The 21,124-nt window shown below is 38.1% G+C and overlaps 1 protein-coding gene across 1 annotated transcript; it reads left to right on the plus strand.

The window, feature by feature from the left end:
- The first annotated feature begins 1,554 nt into the window (after positions 1-1,554).
- tm2d1 (TM2 domain containing 1) lies at positions 1,555-13,952 on the plus strand. The gene is made up of 7 exons (XM_067596053.1): positions 1,555-1,712; positions 4,751-4,824; positions 5,363-5,471; positions 5,761-5,852; positions 8,840-8,913; positions 11,943-12,063; positions 13,532-13,952. Exons 1-6 carry the CDS (start codon positions 1,579-1,581, stop codon positions 12,051-12,053), a joined length of 594 nt encoding a protein of 197 aa, XP_067452154.1. The 5' UTR covers positions 1,555-1,578; the 3' UTR covers positions 12,054-12,063; positions 13,532-13,952.
- Positions 13,953-21,124: the final 7,172 nt, after the last annotated feature.

A 21,124-nucleotide genomic window follows, 5' to 3' on the forward strand; every position in this document is an offset into this window, starting at 1 on the left:
TAAATGTTTTTTTTCCTCATAATAAAAAGCTTCATTAAGGATTAATCACATTTATCTGTGATTGATGAGATATTCAATGAATAATATGTGCTTCAGATATTTGATATAGAGATTAATCATGAAGGAAACTGTCAGAATATGAACAGAGTTTAAAAAGCAGCAGAAATAATATGAACATGCAGAGTGAGACACTGCAGACCTGCTGCTGTTAACAGCTAAACACACTGACGAACATCAGACGATTATTAAAACAGAGTTTAATCAGTTTGTTTTGAGGCTGAAATATTGGTAGTTTCTAAGATATAGTTTCATCCATTTTTCATCCAATAATTCAGTTTTCCACTGTGTAATAAACATTAATACACAGAATATTATCTTGTTTGCACAACTTCTCATCCTGTGGAAACCGATTCGGTTCACTGGGAATATCAAGCTGTGAGATTCTTGCTCCTTCAGTCTGGGGAATGTTTAACTGGAAGTTCATGAAATGTAAGAAAATAAAATTCACATTATCACATTAACAGTCACATTATCTGAGGTGGATCCTTATTTCTCTTCACAGAATCACATCACATCTGTGCACGATGACTCGTATTAAAACCTTTTGGTGTTTGAACTAAAGAGTTTTATTGGCAGCTTCAATGATTCTTTCAAAAATTGCTTATTTAATCAATCTTGTCCCACCGTATTTTGTAGTCATATTTATTAATTGGTTTAGCTCATTGTTATTATGTTCCAGTCATATTTTTATCTTTTTATTTGCACAAACATGAGACTGCATGAAATCCAATAGAAATTTAAAAAAAAAAGATTTGACTCTATTTTTTAAAAGAAACCTCAAACTTCAGTCAACAATAGTGTACGGAACTGAAAAGGAGTTTTTTTTTTTATTTAAAAAACACTCACAAGAAGATTTAAAACTATGATATGTTTAATTATAGTAATAAAACATGAAGAAACATACATAACACACACATACACAGTTTCTCTCCCTCTCTTTGTTACACACTTACTCACCCCACCAAACACACACACGCTCCTCACTATTAGACAATATTTATATTTTTATCAGAAGTATTTATCACTTACGTGCAACGCTGCTCCTCAATTTGCAATATAATGTATATTTGAATATATTTTAATTTGTCTCTCTCTTTTGTTTCTCTTCTCTCTCCTTTTTATAAAAGAAAAATTGTAAATATTTTATCATATAGTCTAATAGCAACTAGAGCTCGAAGAAGCCGAATTTCACCGCAGTTGCATCTGCTGTGTTGCTGCTGTGTGACGATAAAACCTTCAGTCTCTTGAAAGCAATAAATAAATAAGGGGAAAAAAATCCCCTGCAGCTTTGTCTAACACATTTTTATCCATTTAAAATCCAACAAAGGCAACATTGCAAACACCAAAAAGTGATAAAATTTGTCTTTAATTGTATTTATTTGGTAAATCTTTATTTACATTATTTCTACATTATTTTTTAAAATCTTATTATTATTTTTAAAATAGCAACATGACTTCTGAGTTACTATTTTCCGGTCGGTCTTGAACGCAGCAGTGAGTCACGTGACAGAAGCAGACATGGCGGCCCCCCGGAGATGGCTGGTCTGTTTACGCTCCGGGATCTGGAGCATCTTATTTTACTGTATTTACTCTCATTTAAAGGTGGTTCTGGCGGACGATGTGGAAAGCTGTGAGAACTTAAGACTCGGACAGTATCCTTTACATCAAGTTTATTCACGTATTTGACATTTAAAGGCAAAAAACGCGCCTGATGACGCCGGTTAGCCGCGGCTAACATTAGCTTAACGATGTTATTATGAGCTGAAACGTTTCATATATAAATATTAGTGATAGTTTGATATGAAATACTGCAGCTGTTATATCTTAAACATGTTTATGTGGATTATAATGAGCTACTGTTAAGATCAGAAGCTGTCTGTGTTCATAATGTTAGATTAGAAACTGCACAGCGTAATGAAGTCTGTCGATAAACAAACAGTTTATACATTAATAGTTACAATCAAAAGTTAAGGATCTGAATGTTTCTTTCACTGCTTTTCAATTGATTCTGTAGGTTTAGTTACAGGTTGTCTGTGTGAACTGAGGAAGACAAGAGACTTTATTACAGGACAAAGAGAATTAAAAACTACCAACACTTCACTTTTAATACTTTTACATTAAAGGAACAATTCAGTCTACAGATCCAGTGAACCAAAAAAAACACAACTCAGCATTTATTAAATATTCATAGATAGTAAATAGTTTATTTTGAATTAAAAATATAATTGTAATGGTTATTTTTTTATTTTTGTCATAAGTCACATAATAGTAGAAAAAAACAATTATAAAAATGCAAATTTCAGTATCAACCTTTTACCACCACAAACAGGCTTTATGTGTGAACAGCTGTTTATTAATGTTGAAAAGATTCATGAATTGTGTTACAGTCTGTTTGTCTCCATATTCACAAGGATGCACCAACCTGACTTTTGTCAGCTGAAATGAATATCTGATATTTAGATAGAAGCGTATCACCCAGTTTCCTCTCTGACATCCACAATATTTATAACATTAATCTATAATTTGCCTCTGAGAGATGAGTTTGCTGTTGTTTGGTGGCAGCATGAAACTCCAACAGATCAGAGACTAATAAAAACTTTACACCGTGGAGCTCATTTAGCTCCATCAGACATATTTAAACCTGCTGTTGCTGTTCTCTGAAACTACATAACGTTTGTATAAACAGGCAGTATGACAAAGATACGAGGAGTACCTGCACACTGAATTAGAGCTTCTTTCACTTTATTTGTGACGTTTAGATCAACTGCAGCAGACAGACTCTGTTACTGTGATTCAGTGTTTATTGTCCTCGTATCTACTTCAGTTGTGTCTTGTGTCCAGCAGCTTCTGCACTGAGGTTTAGTGACTCAATACATAATAAACATAAAATACACTGTCAGTACCTAAAAAAAAGTGACAAAAATAACCAAAAATATAGTATTTTAATAATTTTTTTATTATTTTCTGTAAAAAATATATGTTCCTGACAAATAGAGGTGCAGCATAATACAGCAACACTGTACAGAAGGTAATATTTATGTTTTTTGGGGTATTTTATGCCTTCAGTATCTGGTGACAGTAAACAAGAGAAGACAGAGATATCGACCTGCTCCCAGAATCAGACTCCGGTTATTGTGGTTATGTTGCTTTCATCTTAACCAGTCGGCTACTGAAGCGTCAAATACACCAAATTTAATAGAATCCACTGACTGGAAGGAGGAATGAACGCACCTTTACATAAAGATCAACCAACAGCCACAACACAGAACTAGAAAACAAATCAAATCTAAACGTCTGTGAAGGTTTCAGGATGTTTACACGTTTACAAGAAAAGCTTCACATCAAAATCCTCATGAAGACCAGAGATGACACGTTTCAGTTAAATAACACACCTGATAGTGAACTAACAGACCTGATGGTGAACTAACAGACCTGATAGTGAACTAACAGACCTGATAGTGAATTAACGGACCTGATAGTGAACTAACAGACCTGATAGTGAACCAACAGACCTGATAGTGAACTTACAGTCCTGATAGAGAACTAACAGACCTGACAGTGAACTAACAGACCTGATAGTGAACTAACAGACCTGACAGTGAACTAACAGTCCTGATAGTGAACTAACAGACCTGATAGTGAACCAACAGACCTGATAGTGAACTAACAGACCTGACAGTGAACTAACAGACCTGATAGTGAACCAACAGACCTGACAGTGAACCAACAGACCTGACAGTGAACTAACAGACCTGACAGTGAACTAACAGACCTGATAGTGAACCAACAGACCTGATAGTGAACTTACAGTCCTGATAGTGAACTAACAGACCTGACAGTGAACTAACAGACCTGATAGTGAACTAACAGACCTGATAGTGAACCAACAGACCTGATAGTGAACTTACAGTCCTGATAGTGAACTGACAGACCTGATAGTGAACTAACAGACCTGACAGTGAACTAACAGTCCTGATAGTGAACTAACAGACCTGATAGTGAACCAACAGACCTGATAGTGAACTAACAGACCTGATAGTGAACTAACAGACCTGACAGTGAACTAACAGACCTGATTGTGAACCAACAGACCTGATAGTGAACTAACAGACCTGATAGTGAACCAACAGACCTGATAGTGAACTAACAGACCTGATAGTGAACCAACAGACCTGATAGTGAACCTACAGTCCTGATAGTGAACCAACAGACCTGATAGTGAACTAACAGACCTGACAGTGAACTAACAGACCTGATAGTGAACCAACAGACCTGATAGTGAACCAACAGACCTGATAGTGAACCTACAGTCCTGACAGTGAACTAACAGACCTGATAGTGAACCAACAGACCTGATAGTGAACCAACAGACCTGATAGTGAACCTACAGTCCTGACAGTGAACTAACAGACCTGATAGTGAACCAACAGACCTGATAGTGAACTTACAGTCCTGACAGTGAACTAGCAGACCTGATAGTGAACTAACAGACCTGACAGTGAACTAACAGTCCTGATAGTGAACTAACAGACCTGATAGTGAACCAACAGACCTGATAGTGAACTAACAGACCCGATAGTGAACTAACAGACCTGATAGTGAACTAACAGACCTGATAGTGAACCAACAGACTGTTAGTTTCCTCTGTTCTTGTCGGCTCAGACAGTTTGGACTCCTTCACTCTGCTCATGTATCTCTGTAAACGTCCAAAGATAGATGAAGCCACTCAGGAGCCGGAGAACTGCAGGGACATGACGGCCTGGGGTGAGTACGTCATGTGACAGGATATGAAGCCTTTTTGGTGATTCTGGTGATTTTCATGTTGTCATAAGTTCAGCTGAAGCGTCCGACGGCTGTTTGTGACCAGAGAACGTTTGCAGAAAGAAACATTTCAGTGACTCGTGTTGGAAAAACTGAAAAACTCACTTTAACTAACTCACAGCTGAGAAGCTGATGAGCGGTTAAATGTAGTGTTAGATGTCTTTGTGTTTTATGTATCTAACATTCTGGTTGATGTATATGATGACCTTTGACCTTCATGGTTTGAAATTTGACTGATTAAATAGATAAATGGAAATATTGATCAGAAATCTGTCTGCAAACCAACTTCTGTTCTCTCGATAATCAGACAATCAGACAGCTTCAGTAGTCTGCCTCATACAACGAATGTGTGTGTGTGTGTTTGTGTGTGTGCGCGTGTGTGTGTGTGTGCGCGCGCGTGTTTGTTTGTTTGTGTGTGTGTGTGTGTGTGTGTGTGTGTGTGTGTGTGTGCGCGTGCTTGTGTGTGTTTGTGTGTGTGTAGTGGAGTGCCTCCCAGCTGAGAACATCATCTGTCGACTCTCCAACGGGACGGAGTTCACGTTCAGCGGGAAGGAGGTGGGCTTCAACAAAACCATCCCCTGCAGGAACGTGTGAGTGCTCACAACACACACACACACACACACACACACACACACACACACACACACACACACACACACACACCAGCAGAGAGGATGTGAAGAGGATGAACAGCTGCATGGTTGAATTATCACATTTTTGTGACTTTATTTAAGAGGCTTTTGACTGTGTTTTGATAAATGTTAAAAATTATGCTTGTTATGGTTATTTCGATTGATTATAATTCAGATTTTTTTTGATAATAATTGTGATAATAATTCCTTTTACCAATGAAAATAATAATTCTGTGTTTCCTCTCAGGAGCGGTTATTCCTACAAAGTAGCCGTGGCTTTATCTCTGTTCCTCGGCTGGCTGGGAGCCGACCGCTTCTACCTGGGATACCCTGCTCTAGGTACACACACGCACACACACACGCACACACACACACACACACACACACACACAGGTCATACTGTCTGTGTGGACGCCTGTAGTCGTCACACTGTACTGGTGGGACGATAAACACTCCCTAAAACACCACTTTAAGGTTTATGTTTATATTCAGTTTTTACATCATGGACGTTTTAACTGGACGCCACGTTAAAAGATGGCGTCACACTCATTCCTGTGACTGAAAAAAAGAGTCTGACATGTAGAGCTGCTTCCTAAAAGTCTCTGAGTTGATGCTTCAGTCGATAAACACGAGTCAACTCACATTTAGTCAGTTGAATCGCTGCTTTTTAATTTAGCCACATCATTATACACAGAGTAACGCAGCGTGACGTCATGACAGGCTGTTAACTTTTACAGATTCTTGTCTCTAAATGATCTAAACACACACAAAACTGTTGACAGGAAACCTTCAACTGTAAACAAAGTCAGTAATGACTCTTTCTATTATGAAGTTTTGATCCATGGAGGTTTGTAAAACTTTCCTCGAGCCGAGAAAAGCGATTTAAAGATTAGTGACGTCATCGCGATGTAAAGTCTGTGGACCGGTGGGAGAAACACTACTGAGCCAGCTGAACGGACGCCGTTCTCAGTCCGGTTTCCAGCTGTTATTCATTAAAGCTCCAAACCTGCTCTGCAGTTTTCTTCACTGCTTTGTTTCTTGGCTCGTTAGCGCCACCTGTAGATCAGTGGAACAGTGCGAGTCCATCGGTGGGAACGTTCAGTAGTTTGTGATGCTGTTGAACTGTTTCTGTTTATAATATTCACCTTAATTCATATAAATGTAACACCTGCTAGTTTAATAATAAACCAACAGAACAACAAACAGCCTCCAAAATGAAAATGAATAAAATCACCTTTGTAAAATATATTAAATAAAAACTGGACATAATAACAATCAGAAGGGAGGATTTATAACAGGATGCTGCTTTAGTTTTATTTAAATGTCCCTGTTCAACTGGTAAGTGATTCATATTAATAACATCTCTCATTTAGAGAATTAAGCAAACTCTAAATACTAAATACAAGAGCTGCAGTGATTAATCAATTAGATGATTGACAGAAAATTAATGTACAACCCATTTTGATAAGTGAATCATGACTGAGGCATTTTTTTTACACACCAACAGTAAAGATGAACAGCTTCCAGCTCATGTGTGAATATTTTCTGGTTTTTCATCCTGTTGTACAACAATAAACTGATTATATTTGGATTTTGGACTCTGGGAAACCTTTTGGGTAATTTGCAGATATTTAACGGATATTTATTTGGATATTTTATAGAGACGTTGGTGCAATTTGGTACAAATTATAAGAAAAAACTGAACACAGTGTTAAGTTGGTTTAGTAAGTAAGTACCTGCTCATTATATTTGGGTTATAGGTAGTTGTTAATTTGCAAAAATTCTCAATAAATTAGATTCTTAATTCTTTAACTGACTGAAGTTTTGTGTATCAAACAATAAATTATCATATTAGTTTTCTTCAATTCATTTCTTTTCATTTTCCTGAACGTAGCTGCTGTGTAGCTGTTGATATTCAGGACATTTATTTTGAAGGGTTAAATAATCTGGTAGTGAACAGGAAATGTGCTCATTATAGAGTTTTAATAAACAACCTAACATGCTAATAAGCTAATATGCTAACATGTAATCTGACACACAAAACTACACAGAAAACTGAGTATTTTCTGTCAGTTAAAGAATTGTTAACAACTACATATGAACCCAAATATAATGAATAGTAATAATACCAATTAAACCAACTTAACACTTTTTACATGTTTTTTCTTATAATTTCTACCAAACTGCTCAACTGTCTCTGTAAAATGAACCGTTAGATTCCTGCAAACTAGTATGAAAATATTTTATATATTTTTATATTAAAAGAAGTGAAGTTATCAGTAGTTTTTTGGAAAGTATATATTTGTATTTAGAAGTTTGTTTCTTGGGTTTCTGTTTGAGGAAAGTGACGCCAGCTGAACACACTCAGCTCTGACTTCAGGACGTCTGAACGCTCTGATGAAAACAGGCGGCGTCGCCCTTTAACTGTTTCCACATTCTGCGGTTTTCAAATTGAACTGAATTAGTTTTTGTTTGTCACTGATCTGCACACAATGAGCCATAATAACCCAAAGAATAACAGTTATGATTAACACAACAAGGACGAGTTATTATCAGCAGCCTGAGCTCTCATCCTTCTCTTAATGAGACACCTGCAGCCACACAAAGGCTGAGTGTGTGTGTGTGTGTGTGTGTGTGTGTGTGTGTGTGTGTGTGTGTGTGTGTGTGTGTGTGTGTGTGTGTGTGTGTGTGTGTGTGTGTGTGTGTGTGTGTGTGTGTGTGTGTGCGTGCCAGAGGGTTTTTGGATGGACGACAGCTGCACTGACGAACACCTGGACTGACTTGGCACAGTTCGGTCCGGGCCGAGCCAAGCTGAGCCGAGCCAAGTCAGATTTATTTCTAAAAAAATGATTTTACAGGCGAGACTGTTAACGAGCTTCACAGAACAAACAAACAACCAGATCATAAGATTTAACATTAGTTAGTTTTGTTTATTATCTTTTCTGGAAATGAATTATGTGTCCGTGAAAAATATAACAGCTGCAAAAAACATTTATGTTAAATATTTAACATATATAACATATCATCTCTCAATGATTTCCAGTGTTAATTACATCCACAATAACAACAAACATCATCTTTACTGTCAGTGTTTGTTTGTCTGGAGGATGACGTCAGAGGAAAAGTCATCATCATGTATGTTAATGGGGTGGACAAAATATTAGGAACACTCCAGTATAATCACACCAGCAGCCACGACGACCTCAGTAATAAATATAAAGTAGAATTATTTCTGACAATGTCAACAACAACAACGTGTTTATTCACGAGAGCTCAGCATCGTTTTAAAATGTCTTTATTAAATATCGACTGTCTGTCTCTTTCAGGACTGTTGAAGTTCTGCACTGTTGGTTTCTGTGGAATCGGCACTCTGATCGACTTCATATTGATCGCCATGCAGGTGAGTCACACACACACACTCATCGAGTCTGAGTCCGTCAGGTTGTTTCATCTCTGATCGCTCAACGTTTCCTCATAAAGAAATCTTTCAACCAATAGATGATGATCCCTTAAATATTTTAGCAATTAATTGATTTAATTGTTTAATCTATGAATGTCAGAAAAAAGTGAAAAGTGTCCATCACAGGGTTCCTTTACACGTCTTGTTTTTTCCAACCAACAGTCAGAAAAACCCAAAAACATCCAGATTACAGAGCTTTAAAACAGAGAAGAAGAACAGCAAACAGATAATGATATTTTTGCTTGTTAAAGCTATAATATGTAAATATTCTGCATTAAAATGTCTAAAAACAACAGACCTATATTATAAACTTTGTTGAGTTGTGTACTTACATTAAACTAAATGTTTCCAACAATTTTCAAATGCAGAGAAATCTGTAAATTTAATCACGGTAACAATCTGTTTCATTTGGTCGCCTGTCAGTGGCGTCGTACCTCCTCTACCTCTAAGAGTAAACATGCACTAGATAATACATCAGCGTTGTGGTTGTTCAACAGAAACTGTTATAAGTTGACTTTAATTCAGTTTTTTAAGCCACATTTTTATGATAAACAAGATCTTGGTCATTTTTAAATATATCTTTTAAGTTGTCAGAGAAACAAGTTGAGCAATCGTTAGCAGCAGCTACGTGAAACTGCTTTATTCAGTGTTCATATGGTTTTAATCCTCGTGTCTGTTTGTTCTGGAGAGGAGGAGAATCCGACTCCCAGTAAAAACATCCTGAACATCGAACACTGAAGGAATCCTAACCTGAAGACGCTGGTTGTTTAACAATGAAGACAACAACTCCCATGATCCCTTGCTGCTTAGACTGAGACCCCTAGAAATTACATATTGTACATTTAAAGGAATAGTTAGACATTTTGAGAAATATGCTTATTCACTGTCTTGATGAGAGTGAGATAAGAGGATCGATGTGTCTCATGTCTGTACGTATTTGACGCTACAGCTAACAGCTGGTTAGCGTAGCTTAGCATAAAGACTGTAAACAGCTGTCCTGCCTCCTGCCAGCATCTGTAAAGCTCACTGATTAACACGTTATATCTAAAAGTGTAAAAACAGCAGTTGGCTGGTTGACGGGGGTGATGTGTGTCCAACTATTCAGAAACATCCTCCAATAGTCGAGACAAAGTCTCTCAGCGGACATTTCAACCACGTCTTCCTCTGTTGAGCGCTGTTGAACACGCTGTGATGTCATGGAGACATCCAAGTCACATGACTGAACATCCATCAACTAATCAAACTCTATCTGCTGATGAAGACTGTGATGTGTGGTTGAAAGTTCCTGAAAAAAATAGTGAGTGGAACTTTAGCGAATCGTTTGTCAATTAATTTTCCGTCATTCAACTAACAGAATAATTTGAGCAGTTTGTGTCGATGAAACATTTTTTAATATATTTACAAAATAAAAATATAAATCTCAGTAAAAGCTGTGATGAAGATGAAGAAGAGGAGGAGATTCAGCGACGGCTTCCTCACACAGACACACTCAGGTTCTTGTTTCATGTCCTCTTTAAAAGTGACACCTGTGATGAAGAGTTCCTTGTTTCCCGGAGGATCCATTTCAGCGTGGCAGGCGGCGGCGGAGCCTCATATTTTAGCAGCTAACTGCTCGGCCGGGGGGGGCGGGGGGGGCGGCGAGGCTGATGAATAAACAGGCGTCGGCCTTCCTATTATTATTTACGCCCATCCATCCGGCAGCGGCGCGTCTCTCTGAGGTCTTCAGGATGAAGGATGTTTCTAGAAGTTTCTAATGGACTCTGAGAGCGCAGGAGACAGACGGATGGAGCGAAGGGAACCAGGAGGTGAAGGGACGAATCACTCCTTCCTGTTGAGGTGTTTTAGATAATAGAGGCCGGATATCCATCACAGGAAGGTGTGAAGGGGACCAGCGGGGACGGACGGACTGACGGACGGACTAATGATCCGTTAAAACCTGAACATGATGCGAGTCGTCAGCCGTGACTGACGGATCGGATTTTAAACTTCTCTGTTCACAAGAATAAACTTGTCAGAAGAAACTAAACAAAAAAACTAATTATAACCAAAAATATGAAACAAATTAATTGCTTGAGCCACAATTCTACATCTTCTGACTGGAATATGAATATTTCCTGGTTGTGTCGTCCTGCAGCTTTAATGTCTTTGGACTGTTGGTCGAACAAAACAAAACGGTTTCTCTGTTTTCTGACATTTGATCAATTAAACAAGAAAATAATTGGCAGATTGTTCAATAATGAAAGTTTCAGTCCTACATAATCTTATGTTTATAAGTTATTTACAGGTGTTCAGCTCCTCGTCTCCTCTGTCTGAGTGTTTGAGTTTAATCTGGAAACAGTTTCAGTTTTGTGAAGATTGTGAGACGCAGATGAAAAACTCTGGAGACTGAAGCTTCAGTTCAGATTCTGTTGTTAAATTCAGCTCAAATAATTTTCTGCGAGAAGATAAAAACTGATAAATTCACAAACCGGAAGGTGTTGAGTCACAGCACCAAACATGACGACGGGCTTCAGATAATTCTGCTTTATTGTTTTGATTTTAACAACATTTTCTTACATTTCATGAACAGTTTAAACTTTCACGGACTGTAAATGAATGTTTTTATGCTGGAGAAGCAAGAATTTCACAGCTTGACTTTCCCCAAGTGGAAATAAATTAAAAAGGAATTTATTCTTAATTATCTTGTTTCCACAGGATCAGAACTTGTGCAAACAACATAATATTCAGATTATTAAAACTCATTATTACACAGAGGAGACATCAGAAACCTGCATTCACAATATGAAACTATATTTTAGAAACTACCAGTTTTATTTGATGTTTGAGGTGTTTAAAACCAGATTACTGGACGTAAATGAAGTGTTAAAGTGTTAAAGTCTCTTCGTGTTTATCATCTTCATCCTGTCAGTGTGTGTTTGGCTGTTGATACTTTGACATCATCTTCATCATGATATTGTTTCCTCCTGCAGATCGTGGGTCCAGCTGACGGCTCCAACTACATCGTGGATTATTACGGCGCCCGACTGACCCGTCTGTCCATCACCAACCAGACGTTCAGGAAGCCTCACCTGCCTCAGTGAGCTGATCAACGTACGTCCAGAAAACACACATCTAACATCTGGACGTCATTCTGGAGATGCAGTTTGACTCCTGGTAGTTTCTTAGCAGCAGGAGGCTCCGCTGCACCGACATTAATCCTGAACATATTTACTGAAAATGTGTTTAATGAGGTGTCTGCTGTAAAGATAATTACTCTGATTGCAACCGAAAAAGGAATATAATGTAATAATAATTAGTTATTTATTGCAAATCTGTTTGTCAAAACCAGAGAAATGATGCTTCACTTCCTGAAACATGCTGGGACTTTATTTAATATTCCACCTTCTATCAGTTTTCCATCAATTTTCTCACAGATTATTTCCTGAACTGCATGCTGGGTAAAAAAAAAAAATCACCTGCAGTCAACAGTGTAACGTCCAGTTCACAGCACCAGTTCTACCAGTATAAGACCAGTCTCACAGAAAGGATGTTTTCATTCTCAGCTGTTTCTTCTTCGCTGTTCTGCTGCTCAGTAACACTTCCTGCTAGTTTTTCACATTAAAAGGGAAAACTGCAAGAATTTAAATGTGAAATTCTGGAGGAAGTGTTTCATTCATGGCAGTTTAACACAGTTTGAGGAGAAAAGCAGAGTGGAAATAATATAAATATAATAAATATAACATTGTCCCAAATCACTGATGTATATAAAAGACCTGGATACTATTTGAGAATTTATGATGTATATTATTATTATTATTATTATTATTATAATAAAACTCCAGACAGACAGCTGCTGTTTCTACTTCCAGAACCATGAAATACTTCAAAATGTAAACAAATGAATAAAAGTATGAGAAAATATTATTTTACCAGCGAGACTGGATCCAGAACAGTTGAGATGAGAGTTTATATCTCAGCAGCTGCGTCTCATCACAGATATTATTAATCAATACCAGTGTTTATGTGTGTAAAATGTCCCAAACACTAAATATCTCACTGTTTAATAACCTGATTTAAAGGATTCTTATCAAAATATGTTGTTAAAAGATGTTTTAAACTCTCAAATATTGATAATGATATCGTCAGTTTCAGGCTTATAGGCAAGTCAAGACAGAATATAAAAACAACACCAGTAAAAAGACATTTAAATACAATTAAAAAGTGTTAAATTTGGAAATAAAAAGAAGCTAAAATAGAATTAGATGTCTGATAAAAGAGGAGAATAAAAGTTACAGCGCAGTTTAAAATATTAATCCTCAAATCTGGTTTAATAAAATGCTGCGATTTAAAAGAACTGAGAGTTACAGATGACTTTAACTTTACAGTTCAAGGTCACACACACACACACACACACACACACACTCACACACACACACACACTCTCCTCACTGGGGACGGACCAGTTAAATATCAGAGTAAAGTCAACGTTTGTCGGGTTTCTGTCTGAGGTTAAAGGGTCGTTTCCTCTCTGTAAATGTCGTTTATTTTGATGTTTTGTTCTCTTCCTGTTTCTCTTCAGGTTTCATTAAAACACAAAGACGACCGTCGGAGCCGCTGAAGTTACATCGTTGATCATCAGCTGCTTCTATTTATTCAGTTAAAACATGTATAATAAAATATTTCACACCTTTCACATTCCTGCTGATCACTTTATAAATCAGGTTTTACACTGATTTCAGCAGTTACGGTTTCACTTTACTTTTATCTAAAGCTGTTTTTGTTTCAGAGGATTTTTTTTGTTTTTGCAGATGTAAAGGTGAATAATCTGACTAGTTCAGTCAGATTATTCACCAGTTTCCTGTGTGAGCTGTTTTTGTTGTATTTAATGTCATTTTAATGTAATATATTATTATGATGTTTCACTGCTGCTGTGTCTTTAAGTTATGACGTTTTTTCCATGAAAAATTGACTTTGTAAATAAAGTTTTGTTTTTGTGTTTATCCACACGTGTCTGTCGTTCTTCAACGTCACGGAGGAAGTGACGTGTTGTTTGTCTTCTGGACTTTTTGCACGATTTACAAACGTTTCACCATCAGTAACCTGTAACCTCCATCAGCTGTTAGTTACAGATTATTCAGACTGTTTTATGTCAATTATCGGGGTTAAAAATCACTTTTCCCTCCAAACAGTTTCTGTTATCAGACAGGAACAGAAACAGTGTCTGATCCATCTCATGTTGAGTTTCAGCTTTTACCTTCTGTGGAAGATTCGATCCGAACTGTTATAAACATTCATTAAGCTTCTCAACACTAACGTGACGTAGACGTCGGCCATGACGGTTGTGCGATATGCCGCCATTGTCAGTAGGTGTGAATGTGTATATGTGTGCAGGTAAACTGTTGTACATGTGTGGAAGCCAAGTGCTGTTAAGATGTTGACGTATTTTCTTTTATTATTCAGTATTTGAGGAGTCTAGAACAAATCTGCCTTCAGGGACATTAAAGTATATTTTATCTGCCTTTTTTTTCTTCAGAAACAACATTTAAGTTGTTAAGTAAAACATGTTTAAGTTGGTTTCCTGTTTTAGGAAAACAGATTAAAAATCTTTTCTTTTTTTTAATCCAGATGGACAGAAGAGATTCTGTGTTGTTAAATGACCTGCTGGGGTTGCTTTGCTCTATGAGAGGAGTCTAATGATAAAATATGAGACATAACTGAGTTTGGTAAAATTCTGCCGCTGAACCAAAACACAGATTAATCATTTCACTCCTGTAACGCTGTCAGAGATGTCGTCTTTTTTATTCCTCACATTCTTCTTCCTTGTCAAAACCCGGGATCCTACATTACCCACAATGCACCTGTACAGATTGTGTTGTGTTATGCTAGTAATGGCTAATGTAGCCTGGAGCCGCTAGCACTGCTTTCTAACTCCACACCTCCACATTTCTTTACTTTTCAAACTTGTAGTCTTCATCCCCAACCGACGCTGTGACGTCATCAGTGACATCATCAGTGACATCATCAGCTCTCTCTGGAGACACACAGGCTTTATATGACTTTTTACACAGAAACACCTGGAAAGCCAGTAAAAACAGAAAATATGTGTTTTTCAAATTAAACGACAAAGTATGTTGTTGGTCCATAAACTCCAGAACATGTAAGTGTTTCCTGATCTGACAGCTGACAGCTATCAGCAGGAACACGTCACCGTTCACAACAATAGATCTGTATGATGTGACTGTTGTTAGGATGGTTAGGTTATAGGAACAGATCACTGTTTGGGTTGCAATCACTACTCTGATAAAGGTTTACTATGCAGGACTAAAAAATAACGTACAGACTCATACAAAAATAATCACTCTCAATCATCACTTATGACCCACAGGAAGTGTGTGTGTGTATCTGCAGAGACTCTGCCTGTATTTGGTTTGTTTCTGGGCGTCAACCTTTTGGCAGCGGGTGTGTAGCCACCAGCCAATCACAACACAAGATGGGTCGGGACTCGTAGCGTAGCGACCAGGTAACATCTCTCCTCTGCTCTGCTCTCTGTCTGTGTGTCATGGATGTATAAAGAGCAGCAGGTCTGTGTGTCTGTTGTGTCTCAGAATGAAACAATCAGAAAATGTATTGATCTGCTTTGTTCTTGCCGGTACTGCTCGCTTTTTACATTCACTCTCTAGCTCGCTTGACCACCACTGCTCTCTCTCTCTCTCTCTCGCTCGCTCTGGTCGAGCCGGGGGGGGAGGGGCCAACTTTGAATGCTGTGTTTACAAACACCAACCTGACAAATCCTGCATAGTACACCTTTAAGGTTAGGTGACCTTCGTCAACATGGTTACCATAACAACCACTTGGTTATAGTAAAGATGCCTTTATAAAGTGTAAATTCATTACATTTCACACTGTGATATGACAGATGGCTCCAATAAAATCTGTGTCAGACTGAACGACATCAGTTTGCGGCTGTCAGACTGTGAGATGAATGTTGGTGAATCGATGGAAATAGAAAAGAGGAGATGAGAGCAGAAACTTCTTCTTTACTTTGGTGTGTGTGGATGTATTCAGGAGAACCAAGCGGCAACCTCCGGGGCTGAACAATGAAGCCAATGTGGAAGAGCCAAAAACCTGCATTCTCTCTCACAGCCAGCAGGGGGCGACTCCACTGTCTGCGAAAAGAAGTCTGATTGTATGGAAGTCTATGAGAAAATGACCCCACTTCTCTCTTGATTTATTTCCTCAGTGAACTGTTTCCTAACGAGTTTATGGTCTCAACCACTAGTTTCACGTCTTCTTCAATACAGCATGGTGTTCATTTAGTAATTTATGGTCCCATTTAGAGTAAAAAAGACGATAAATCAGCGTATGCTTTAGGGCGTGGCTACGTTGTGACTGACAAGTCGCTACCATGGCGACAATGTTGATTACGTTGTGTGGTGTCGTTCCCTCCTTTTCCTTTATTATTTTGGTATATTTCGTCATGAAATAAAGGGACAGGTTGACACATGCACACAGACACATAGTCTGTGTGCATACTAACTTCCACACCAGGTGCTCAAGCTGTAAAGACTGATAATTACACCTTGAGGTGGACGGGCAGTCCACGCCTTTACTTGAAGAGTTTACCAACTTTTATGTAAACAGTGTCACGGCTCTTGTCAATCAGATGTAATTGTCTTTTTAACGGTTACGTCTATACGTAACGTAACCGTTACGTATAGACGAAGGTGCTGCTTGTTCAGCATTTGGTTTTAATAAAAGACTCATCAAAGAGTCGGATGATCAGTTTTTCCGCTGAGTACATTTTGTTTTAACAGTTTTAGGCCTGTTTTTCGCTAGTTAGCATTAGCATGATCACTGTTAACCATTGATTGTAAATGCACCGTGCTAACAGAGTTAGCTAGCTAACGCTATGGTCAGCTACACCTTCTTGTCCAAATATGGTCACTTCTGGCTCAAAAATCAAACACGGCGACGGTGAAATCAAAGATGGCGACGGTCAAATTGCTACACGCCAGGCTTCAACGGCAGTTCACAAACCAACGGGTGACGTCACGGTGACTACGTCCATATTTTTTACAGTCTATGAGGTGAACACAGATTTTTTTCCTTTAAACTTTATTGCAAAACTGCGCTTACAAAATGTCACGCTGGCCAGTATATTTCATTTTATGTTGTATTCTGATTGGTTGGTTTGTTGATGTCACATTGTGAGAATTTGGTCTTAAATTTCTGACTCTGTGAGAGTTTTGACTCACGTTGTCTTTGGTCTCCAAACCTCCAAATCGTCAGTCGGTGGTCGAGTCTCACAGCGAGAGACGACCAAAGATTTCACCACGTTCCTCTCACGACTGTGTGTGATCCAGTGACCGTTGCTAAGTTTGGCCTGCGAGTCATAACAACGGTCAACTTTCATCTCAGAAAGAATAAAATCTAAAAATAAAGTGAACCTTTAGGAGCCGACGGGTTCAGACACTGAAGTGGCTGTTTGTTCTCGGTGGATGAGACTCGTTATTCCTGCAGCCGCTAGAGGGCGCCGTCACGTAAACTCATGTTGTTCTTGTGTTTTTTGCTGAAACGACACGCTGTCGTCTCTCAGTCTCAGTTCTTCACCGGTTCAATCAGTGGTTGTTTTGTAATGTTTTTAACTTCCGCTGAGGTGGAGTTGAGAACAGTCGTGAGCAGCGAGCGTTTCCTTTGTTTAATTATTATTCAGAAACACTGAGAACCAGATACTGACTGTGTGTGTGTGTGTGTGTGTGTGTGTGTGTGTGTGTGTGTGTGTGTACTGTGTCTCTGTATTTTCATGTGGAGTTAGCAGCCATGTGGCTTTCATCAAAATTCAATTATCATACTGTACCACGCTTCACAGGACACACACACACACACACACACACTCACACACATTTTCTTTTGGAAATCATCTACAGTACATCCTGTCTCTCTCTCTCTCTCTCTCTCTCTCTCTCTCTCTCTCTCTCGTCTCTGTTCGTTTATTCCTCTCAGGAATAACTAATAATAAATAAAATTTAAATAAATCTTATTTCCATCAAACATGTCGGCGTGTTCATGTTTGTTTCTACTGCAGAAACATCAGCAGACCAGTGACGGTTTAAAAAAGTAACATCATGAAAATAACTAAGTACATCTATTCAAATACTGCACTTAACTGTAGTACAATTACCTCAAGATTGTACCTGAGTATTTCCATGTGATGCTACTTTCTACATTTCAGAGGGAAATATTGTACTTTCTACTCCACTACATTTATTTGACAGCTTTAGTTACTTTTCAGATGAAGATTTGACACAATGGATAATATAACAAGCTTTTAAAATACAACACATTGTTAAAGATGAAACCAGTGGTTTCCAACCTTTTTGGCTTTTGACGTCTTACAAAAAGCAGTGTGTAGTCGGGGTCACATTTCACATGTCTATGAGTTGTTAACAGCTCCACCAAATAGTGATTTTTCCCTCTAAACTTCTCACATGCTTTTATTTCAATAAATGTTCAAATGATCCAATATTTCAGCAAAAATCAAAGATTAGAGAAAAAGTCCAAAAACTGAAAACAGATTTGAAAACAGATAAACAGCAGGTGGCGCTAATTCTCTAGTCGGTGCCATTAAACTGCTGAAGAAGAAGAGAAACAACAAGATGACGTCATTAAAGGAGCGACAGTCAAAGCTCAAACGATGGAAAACGTGATGGAAATATGATATTTCTGTTAGTTTCATGTATTGATGTGAGGAAGGTTACAGTCTCCTCATCATCGCTCCACACAGATCTGATGTTTTCCAGCTGTTTACATCTGCTTTTTATCCACACATTATATATTAGCTATTTAGAGACTTTTTCTATTTTCTAGCATTTCCACTCAGGTTTTTTAATGCACAAATTAAAAATGTGAATAGAAACATGTGGATGGAAACACAGCTAGAGATATATTTGTAATCATGTTCTCATCAGGAGAAAGGAAATTATCTCCTGAGAGCTAAATGTGTTTTATAAAAACTGTAGCTGAAGTTGGTGGTTTTCCAGCTCACTTCAACATATTTGGTGAACTTTAGAGGAACTGCAGCTGAACACACTTAAACACCACTGAGGAGGCTGCTGATTGGTGGAAACAGTGAGAGTCGTGTTTACACATCAGACCTTCACACCTGAAATTAATATTTTTTGTCAAGTGTTTTAAAAAGAAAAAAAAAACAAAACATCACATTTCCTTGTCATGTTTTTTCATGTAGGTGCGTTCAGACAAAACATGTGAATAATAATCAATCCAGTTTACATTCAGGGAGGTTGATAGGAGGCTAAAACCCAACCACACACACACACACACACACACACACACACACACAGTGTCTGCGTGGGAAACACAGAGGGCATGAAATTACAGTTGCGTCGGTCGGAACGGAGTGCAGCAGGAAACTTTACCGATAAGGTGGAGGCTTCACGCAAACCTTCATCGAACTGTGTGTGTGTGTGTGTGTGTGTGTTGGAGGGGGGTCTACTAAATAAAGAAATCCCGGGGCTCTCTCTCTCTCTATAATCCCTGTATGTGTGTGTGTGTGTGTGTGTGTGTGTGTGTGTGTGTGTGTGTGTGTTAATTTGGACAGTCAGGCCTGGTGTGTCACCAGATAAGTCAGTTCAATATTCACACTCGGTCTGTCACTGGGTGGCACTCTGAGCTCAGTGTGTGTGTGTGTGTGTGTGTGTGTGTGTGTGTGTGTGTGTGTGTGTGGTTTAATTTTTACACATCATTTAAAAATTCTAATATTTGAAAATAAACAGTGATTCTGCTCTAACGAAATGATGAAAACTATTTTAAAGGATTAGTCTGGTGATATTCTCTTATTTTCTTACTATCAATAAAAACACCCAAACCACATATCTTATTCCTCCGTTGTTGCAAAAACTATTAAAAACATGTCAGTGAGCCTCATCGCTGCACTGGGTGACATGCTCCTTCATCACCATGAACACAAACTGTAGTTTAGACTCAGTCACACACACACACACACCGTCCTGCTGCTAGAAACACTCACTAAAGAACCAAATGTGGATTCATCCGCCGCTGAAAATAGTCCCCAATAAATGTTCTATTTCCTCCTGTTTGAGTAACTTTTTTCCTTTTTTTTAAAGAAACATAAACACTGACACATTGTTGGTTTGGGTCTGCACATGTACTTTGTTGACAATAACAAAAATACAACCAAACTTAAAGGACACGTTCACAATGTTTCCAGTGTGTGTTAAAACAGCAGTCAGGTGTCCGTATGAACAGTGAAAGAGGTTTTCCTCGCTGTAATCATTCCTCCTGTTCATACTGGATATTAAAAGATCCAAAATCCACAGTGTGTCCACACAGTCATTTAAAAGTCTGTGTGAAGCTTCTATTCAGCTTCAGCAGTCTGAGTTAGTCATATCAAGTGGATATCTGACACATTTACAGTCTCTTTGTGTTTCCTCGGACAGTGTTTCCCTGTTGAGCTGCAGGTGGAAGTATAGTAACAAAAAGAGGAACTTTGGCACTAAAAAGACTGTAACGTTGAAAGATATCTACTTGATTTGACTCATTTGGACGTTGAAGCTTCATATTAGCTTCAGATAAACTTTTAAATACATTTTTTGCACAGAAGGAGGACTGTGGATTTTGTCCTCCATCACTTCCATTGTAAGGTCATTATGAAGGGATCTTCTAATGGTCAGTATGAACAGGAGGAGTGATTACAGCAAGAAAAACAGCTTTAATGTTCATTTAGACTCCTGACCTTTAATATTTGTTATTGACTGAACATTCAAGAAGAAACCCTGTGTGTCTTTGAGTACATGCAGCACAAACGCATGTTTGAGTTTAATCTAGATACATTTTGATATATTTCTATATTTTTGCTTGTATCTGTTCATGCAGTGACATGATTTTCTGTTTGAATTCATGTATCACACCAACAAAAAGGAAAGAGAGAAATAAAGAAATAAGACAATAAAAGAAACATAAAGAAAGAAATAGGAAGAAAATAAAAGAGTAACAAGCAAAAAGGCAGAGAGACTTTATTAGGTACATCCTACCAGGTTAGACATTCAGAAATGCTTTAATTCTTTGTGGCATCGATTCAACAAGGTGCTGAAACATCTCCTGTTCCACCACATCCCAACGCTGCTCTACTGGA

This window comes from Thunnus thynnus, chromosome 8 (assembly GCF_963924715.1).
Source record: "Thunnus thynnus chromosome 8, fThuThy2.1, whole genome shotgun sequence".
Lineage (NCBI taxonomy): Eukaryota > Metazoa > Chordata > Actinopteri > Scombriformes > Scombridae > Thunnus > Thunnus thynnus.